The sequence below is a fragment of the Peromyscus eremicus genome, chromosome 2, assembly GCF_949786415.1.
Source record: "Peromyscus eremicus chromosome 2, PerEre_H2_v1, whole genome shotgun sequence".
In the NCBI taxonomy this organism is placed as follows: domain Eukaryota; kingdom Metazoa; phylum Chordata; class Mammalia; order Rodentia; family Cricetidae; genus Peromyscus; species Peromyscus eremicus.
The window spans coordinates 115,827,462-115,836,204 of NC_081417.1; the positions used below are offsets into that span (position 1 = coordinate 115,827,462).

Below are 8,743 nucleotides of genomic sequence, written 5' to 3' on the forward strand. Positions count from 1 at the left end.
TTGCCTCAGATATTTTGACATTCTATCATGTAAATAAGTGATACAGGTAGACTAGGGCTGGCTGTAAAACTATGAACAGACCAGGGGATGGTTAGAACCTTGGATCTTTGCCTGTCCTGTGATGTTAAACAATCTCAGTGATGTTTATTGGGTTGTCTTTCAGGAGCCGCGGAGTGCTCCACCAGTTTTCTGGGACGGAGACTAACAAAATATGGCCTTATGTTTACACGCTTTTCTCAAACAAGATCGCACCTATTCAATCCAAAGAAGCATACTGAGCCTGCCATTGGAAGAACCAAGAAGACATGGTCGTTCACTCAATCATGCGTGTAGTTCTGGTGCCCTGGCCAAATTAGAAGCTAGCCGAGATAGCGTGCAGCATCTTTTCTAGTTTAAGTGATGAAGTAATGAGGCAAATCTAGTGGGTAGAAAGAATTCATGAAGAAGAAACCCTCCTGCCTTTGAAAAGAAGGTATCGCTCTGCAGGTGCATCACGCCCTTCATGGGAGAGTGAGTACAGACTGGGTTTCCACCAGTGTTGAGCCTGCACTAGATGGGTTGACAGCCACGTGCTGCCCTCATAGCCTCTTTGCATGCGATGGTGGAGGTATCTCTGGTTCCTGCCACCTTCCACAGGCTGTTGAACCACAGCACTGTCAGCCTGAGAACTTGAAGGGCTGTGGTCCCAGCTTGTCCTCTGCCATACCCTCTTGATGACAATTGAATAGATGCTGACTGTGCTCAGTGACTGCTTCTCCACAGTGACCGTTTCTCCCTCCAATCTTAGACACCCTAGTTCCTGCTGACTCTGTCTTCTCTCGTCTGCTTGCTCCCTCCACAGGCGATTCAGTAACATGATAGTTTCTGCCTTTATCCCTCTAACTTCCTCTTTCTACAAACTGAGAACCAGGGGACTGGATTCAGTCCCTTCATACTGGGATCTCAGCCAGGCAGAAAGCTTACTTGGTTAAACAGCTGCTCTGACTGTCTTGAACCTTACTCTGTACCTTTTATTGTTTAAAAAAAGATTCCCCAAAGTCTTTGGGAATTCTCAAAAAAAACAAGGGAAATGCTCACTTAAGGAAATGTGGGGTGATCGTATCTTCTGCGTAGATGTAGTAATCGTATGGAAATCACTGGACTAATGAGATGGTTTAGGCTTCCTTAGTCAAGGCAAGATGAATATTGAACATGCTGCTAAATATTAATGCTGACAGTGTTTGTCTTCTGTGAGTGATCCAAGCAGATGGTAAGACGTCAGTAAAGGGAACAAGCCTGTGGGCTTGGAGCGTCTTGCACTAGATGTACATTGCGCCTGCACTGAGAAAGACGGCTTTACCATTATGGGAACGCAGAGTCTTTGTTTTTTTCTGATTCCAAAGATGCAGTCTATAGGTGGCCGTAAAGTCCAGAAATGAAGATGCTAATATTTTATCAATCATCATGTCAATAAAGCATTTGTTAAAAGACGTCCCCGGTTTCCAGACTTGTTGGCCACCTTGTATATAATTCTTACTCTTCTTTTGGAAGAATGAGGAAATTTCTTCCCGCTGCCTTAAAAAGGTGTCCTGCACCCGCCTGTCCCCAGGGAGCACCCTTTATTACTGGTGATGTAGTGTGACATCTCCTAGTCTGTGTGGGGGCGGGGTGTGGGGTGGACTTAGCACTTTAGTGGTATTGAAACGTTACATTCTGAAGGCGTCCTGTGAATCCCCATTCCAGTCACTGCCGTCCGCATATCCTGTGTGCTCATGAGTGTCTTCCTCGCTGTACTGCCCGGACGCCTGTGGTCCTTCTCAGTTGTCCTGCCATGTGCACGTTCTTTGTCTGCCTTAGTGGAAATGCAGGCCAGCATCCCTCATGCTGTCCACACAGAGAAGTCGGATTGTTAACTAGGTAAGCTTCTGAAGTGCAGGCGCTGCCTGGCCCAGGTCTATGACACTTTGGAAGCTTGCATTTGGTTGTCACTTGGTAGGGGTCAGGAGAAACAGATAAAGGCCCAGGCTTCCTGGGGAAGCAGGTCAGGTATGGGAAACTGTACAGTTTAGAGGAGGATCACCCTGAGATGATTCCCACAAGCCAAGGGAAGTAGAGAGTTAAAGGAATTCTGGGTAACTTGGGGGGGGGTGGCTATCTTACAGTTTCTTTCTTCACCTCTTGTAGATATCGGGAAGAGCAATAGGGTGTAACCAGACCCCTGCCTGCACACTCTGTTGCTCCCTCTTTTTTTCTTTGCATTTCAAGGTCACTGTACTATGGTAGCCACCATGGGACACTAGAGGTCAGGAGTGTCTGTCTTCTGGTGAGACCAGCAAGGGGCAAAAACCCATCTTTTCCAAAGTCTGCTGATTCTCATGTCCATTGACCTAAAAAAAAAAAAAAAAAAAGACCTGGTTTTCTGTACCCGACTCGCGTGTTCTTTTCTAAGCGATTTTGTAGAAAGAGCGTTAATACTGAAACTGTCTTGATAAAGGTGGAGTGAAAGGGGCATCTTCTCCTTCCTGGGCCTCGCATGCCTTGGCTTCAGTGGGGGTGGCTCCTGAGACTCCCGTCTGACTTGAATCACAGACTCCACCTGGCTCTTCTGTTTGCTTCCCACAATCCTCTTGCTTAGAGCTTGGAAAACCCTGCATGTTCGTTCCTTCAGTCTTCTAACAAAAAGGTGCTATGAAGGAGGCCTTCTGAGGGGACTGTGCACTCTCAGGACCTCTATAAGCATCTTGGCGACTCTTCCCGGCATCCCCTGAGGTGGACACAGACAAGGAGTCCAGGTTATGAAGTCTTGCCCAGGCTCTTGATACAAGTAAACAGTGCAGCTATGACTCAGTTCCAGGCTTTCCTGCTTCAGAAACCACAGCCTTTTATTGGACGTTAGCTGTCCGTGTGGCCTTAAGCAACCCAGGACCATGAATGAGCCTGGTTAGGTCTGCTTGTGGGCTCAGGAAGAGTGGCAGACGTCATTTGGAGTGGCTGCGGGAGACTTTTTACCCTCTTTGCTTAAGCAAAGGAAGTTGCTGGAAGAGTCCTCTTAAATACAAGGCACCGAGGCAGGCTGGATTCAGACCCAGGCGGATGGGCCTCTATTGCAGGTGTCAGGAAGCCATGAAGCCATATGAAGAAAGCCTGCATCTATTAAACTGTGAAAGTTAGCCATAAATGCCACTCTTAATTTTTGGTGTGGCACACTGCACAGTTCTTGCCAGAATAAACGCCATCACCTGTGCCTCAGGGCACCCCTTGGTTTGACCATCCAGTCTGTAGTTGGGTGTGAAGGGGAGAGGCTGAGCCATTGCCCAGATGGCAAAGGTTCACATGTGACATTGATAGAGACTAGTGACGGACAACTATAGGAAGTCAACACAAAGTTCTTGTTTAGAATCCTTGAAAGGATCATCACCTCCCTGGGCCTGGGGAACAGGGAAGAAAACGGACATCTTGGTCTTTGTGGGAACTACAAGCAATGTCAGGGCTCCAGGCTCTTTTCTAGTTTTATGAGAGTTTGTACTACTGAATTTTATTTTTGTTTCTGAGATGAATAGGTTCCTAGGGGGAATATATTCAACTCTGATGGCATTTCACTGTGACCCCCTCCAAAGTTCAAGGCAGTCTTCTAACCCAGTACCACCTGTCTGTCTTTGGTTCACTGGCCTGTGAAAAATGGCGGCTTAAGTTTCCCAGGAGCCAACAGGTCATCTTCTCTTCAATGTGATAATTGGTGTTCTTGATTTTGGCATATATGCTTAATTCAGAGTATCTGAGTGTGTTCTGTGTATGCTATCCTAACTATTCATTGTTTTAATTGATTTTTTTGTTATCTTGCTTGAAGATTGATTTGTATTCAATTTGTTAGGAATAAATGTTTTTCTGCTTAATATGCAATCAATTCATTTGTTTTTTGTGGCTGTTTACATTGTTTATGCCACGTGATGGCTTCATTATTCACACTAATTTGCAAATGAGGCAAACCGTGAATGTAACCTAAACAACCTGGTGGTCCAGGCAACCCTCCCGGTCCCGTTGGTTTCCCTGCTGTTGCCTAGCTCGGGGACCCTCGTGTCCTGGTCGCTCTGCCCTTTGCCCATTAGTTTCCGTTTTTACAGAATCTGGAGCCGGAGCCCTTTATAAGGTCTGCTGGAGGCTGGGGCCGTGAAGAAAGTAAAATACCTACTGCCCTTTCAGAAGAACTCTGAGAAAATGGAGGCACAAGCCCTGGCCTTTCCCAGCCCTGGTATGGCCGCCGCCTCTGTGGGGCCTTTCCACAGCTGAAAACAGCTGGAAGCAAGTTCTAAACTCATTCATGGCCCCAGGAGGAACAGGGAAGGCCATCTGGATAGGATGCCTATGTGGTAGATTGTTATATGCTCCCTCGTTTGTGGAGGAGGTCACGTCCCTGCTCCTTGGGCTTCCTCATACATGGACATTTGCCATGCTGAAGTCACTGAAGTGAGGGTAGCCAGATTGTGCCACTTCCGAGCTGATGATAGAAGAGTCAGAAGTCCTTCCAGGGAGGTGAGCAATGCCGTGGATACCTCAAGGGAGAACTTAGAGCAGAGGTGCGCCCACCCGGTCCATAGTGGGCGAGTAGCAGCTGAAAATAACTGGGTTTGGAAAACTAAAGAGACTTTAGTTTAGTTTATTTGTTGCATTGCACTAATGTCAGAGGACAACTTGTGGGAGTCAGTTCTCTCCTGCACTGTGGGTCCTAGGGGTCAAACTTAGGCTCTGAGGTTTGATGGCAAACACTTTTTGCCTGTTGAGATCTTGCTGGCTCTGGGTTGAGTTTATTACTACAGGTCGGCATAACCTAAGTAGACTCAGGGAGCTGAGCCTAGGAGTTCGACTTGTCTTCCACTTACTACTGGTTCTCCTGTCAAACTTAGGTTCTAAGGATAGAAATGTAAATAGATTTTTGCCCCTGACTTCCCCAGTTGTCTGGACAGTGCGAGTGATTATAACTATTAGAATTAGCCCATTCATTGAGCGAACAGTAGTAACTCTTAGCTAAAGAAACCAAGGGACAATTAGTATTTGAGCTGAGTTTTGCTAGAAAGAAAATGTAGGGAGTGTAGGGAGGATTGAGTGCATGGCAGGCGGAGGCCACCTCAGCAGCCTGGGAGCCAGATGGGACTGAATGGGAGAGGCCTTGGAGTTTGCTGGTGGGAGACGGTGTAAGAGTGCCAGAAATTCTGTCAAGTCTGCATGGCAGAAAGTCACCCTCCCGCTGATCAACTAGGAAGTGTGTTCAGTTGAAGGGGATGGTTAGACTAACAGTGTGTGTGGGGGGGAACCACTTCTGGAGGGACGAGAGGAACAAGATGAGAAAATGGGGGTGAGCTTGAGGCAAAGGGGAATGAGGGTCTGTGACAGGGGGCCACTGCTGCCAGCCAATCACTGCCACTGTTGCAAATAGGGCCTGTTGCCCACTCACTTCTCTCAGAGAAACCTCTTTCGTGTGTGTTTACCATTTCAAATTTTAACTGGCCAAGTAGCAGACCCTTGTGGGCCAATTTGAGACTTTTAGGTTAGAAAGGCAAAATAAAGGAATGAGCCATCTTGGTTACTAGTTAAATTAAGTGTGCATATAGATGTGAATGTAATGGAAGATATGGTGGGCTGTCTGATGTCAGGCAGTAGGCCGTGCGACAGTTACCCCTGATGAACCTGAGACTGATAAATTTGGCCAGGCCTGTCCACTTGGTAAGTAAGCGGTTCCAGGGACTTCACTGAGCACTGCTCAGCTCTTCTTTCTCATCCTGACTCCCATTATCCAGGTACTTGGAGGGACCACAATCTCAAGATAGTAAGAAATCAACTGGCAAGAAACTACACAGTTCTGTTTCTCCTGTATCAGGCTTTTCTTCTGGCCAGGGTTCTGGGATCAGTCCCTTTAACAAGCTGGGAAAGCTTTCCATGGAGAGATTATCTCATCTGATCAGGAGCTGCTGTTCTCCATCCCACCATCTAAGGTCGTGGATCTGGAGAGAACACAATTCCCTGATGGCTGCCAAATCCAGCTCTATGGAGCTAGAGCGGCCGCTGTCTTCAGAGATTGTCCATATATACCAACAGTCTAGATCATGATTGTAACGCCATTAAATGTGCCATTTCAGATGACTCTGGACATAGTGACAGCAGGACAAACTGATTAGCCTGGACACATGGGTCATAGGTCCTTTTCACAATATTCCATGAGTGCATAGGAGGAGGAAGGATAAAATTGCTTAGACCTCAGAGAACAATTTTCACTGTAAACTTACCCCTTATTTTCCCATTTACTTGTTTTGATCTTTTTACACACACATACCCCATTATGTGCATTGTATGTGGAGTTGGTCTTTTCCTTCCACCGTGTGAGTTTCCAAGGATCAAACTCACTTGGTAGTAAGCACCTTTACCCTCTGAGCCATCTCACTGGCCCTCTGTCTTATCTGTAGAAAAAAAAAAATCTGTTTCTTGAGTATGAAGCCAATAAATGAAGCCTATTATGTAATTTCTTTTTTTTTAAATTTAGGATTTTGACTGTAAATGTTTTAATAGAAATACACAATCTTTCACTTTCTCAAACAGCAACAAAGGGGATGCTAACAGCAACTAGAACATGGGATTGCACAAGGCTGCGGCACAGCTGACTGCAAAGCTGACCTGCCCGGTCGGTGCCACAGTCAGTGGAAGGAACGCCGGAAGGCAATGCCAGCAAACGTGGATTATTATGTAATTTCTATATGAAAGTCTTACCAAAAAATTTATCAATACTGGTATTTTCAAGTTTTGGTAAGAAAATGAGGACTCTGCAAACAATAGCTACTTAAATCTGAGTCTTAAAAAAGAAGCCAACAAAAGCAGGATAAAATTGTATTTAACTCATACATAGCTAAGACACAATACTGCAAACTCCTATTTCATTTGGGTGGGGAATAAATATTTGAAATCATTACCAGCACTGGAGCTCTTATGGAAACAGAGTTAGGATTTAGATGAAAACCTTATGGAAACAGAGTTAGGATTTAGATGAGAAAAACCCATGAAAACAAAGATTCCATGAAATCTAAAGACACCAAACTTACCCTAACATTGCCCCCAAAAGGTACTGTTCATTAAAAAAATGTATTTCAGGGAGCTGGGGGTGAAGCTTGCTTTGTAGATGCTTCCATAGCATGTTCAAGGGCCCAGTACCACATAGTTGGATTGGTGGTGTCTGATGTTAATAGTAATATAAAGAAATGTATTTCAGTGCACCAACAGGAGAGGGTGCTGTTGAGTAAGGCTCTGGCCTTGCTGTAGAAACACCTGGTACAGGAAAAATTCAACATCTCAAGAACAAGCAGAAAAAGCATCCACCACAGGATTGTCTTATGGTTCTCTTATTCTATCATGTGGGTGCTTGAAAGCAACCTTGGGCTTGGCAGCAAGTGTCTTTACCTCTGCGCCATCTTTCCAACACTCTTCAAAATTATTTTTAAGAGGAAATAAACCAGGAGTCTAGATTCTATAGCTTATAAAGAACATTCAAGACCCAACTTCAGAGCAGAGCAAATTGTAGTGCACCACTCCAACCGTGAATCCAACAATCAGGGAAGCTACAACAGACAGGAAGAACACCACAAATCAGAAATGCAGTCCTGAGCAGGACACAGCAAAGAAGCTGTAAATACGAGTTGATATAGGAACACCAGGCGAGTCAAGGGGCCTAAGAAGTAACTTCCAAGGTATACAAGAGAGTCCAAATTCAGCAGGGCGTACAGAGAAGACATGGGCGCATGGAGAATGAAAACTCATAGGATTAAAACAAAATAATAAAAAGGTGAGTATTCAGAAAGAAGACAGCTGTAGGGGATGGAGAAGACCCAACACCCTTATAAGTGAATTCTCCAGAAGAAAACAAAACCATGAATGAAAACCAACATTCCAATTCATAATATAGCTTATAAAAATAGGTTTTAAAGCTGGGTAGTGGTGGTGCACACCTTAAATCCCAGCCAGCGCTCAGGAGGCAGAGGCCAGCAGTTCAAGGACAACCTGGTCTATAAATCGAGTTGCAGGACAGCCAGTAAGTACTGTTACACAGAGAAATCCTGTCTTGAAAAACAAAACAACAGGTTTTAAACAACAGGTTTAAAAACCCTGAGCCTATGTATCAATTTCACTCAGAATGCTTAGTTTTAAAACATTCTTTGTCAGAGCTGTACACCCTTGTCTTGGATCAGCATAAAACTACCTGTCCAATAAGTTTCCTCAGGACTCTCACTTGGCAAGGACCAGTAGTCCACAGGACTGTAGGAATTTGGAAAATTCATGCAGCTTGCAGGCTCTTTTCTCTCTCATTAGATCGGCGATTCTTTGGGTAGTTTTTAGTTTTACTTTGTCAGTCACACATGCAACAGCTGTAATTTTCCCTGGAAATTCTGCTCTTTCTCAAATATTTTCCCGTAAGATTCAGCAGGAGGTTAATGTTTCTTAAATCTCTTCTCTGGAATTACTAACTACAACTCCCAACCCTGGGAACTTTTCTGACTCCGTGGAGATAGTTAGGCACATATGAGAAAACAACACACAGAACATTAACCATGTTTTTTTTTTTTTTTCTTTTTTTCCCCCCCGGAGCTGAGGACCGAACCCAGGCGCTCTACCACTGAGCTAAATCCATGTTTTACAGTTCGGGAGAGGAGAGCAGGGCATGCATATGCAGACTAAGAAGAAAGCCTCAGGGGCACACATGGTGCCATCTGTTGAGAGGAAGTTCCCT

At 45.1% G+C, this 8,743-nt stretch overlaps 1 protein-coding gene across 1 annotated transcript in view; it reads left to right on the plus strand.

Annotated features, from left to right (window-relative positions):
* The window catches only part of Ak4 (adenylate kinase 4), a 61,657-nt gene extending 57,785 nt beyond the window's left edge, over nt 1–3,872 (plus strand). The window contains exon 5 of the mRNA XM_059254578.1: nt 164–3,872. Coding sequence (XP_059110561.1) covers nt 164–278 — 115 coding nt within the window. The 3' untranslated portion in view covers nt 279–3,872. The remainder of the gene's footprint in view (nt 1–163) is intronic.
* The last annotated feature ends 4,871 nt before the right edge of the window (nt 3,873–8,743 follow it).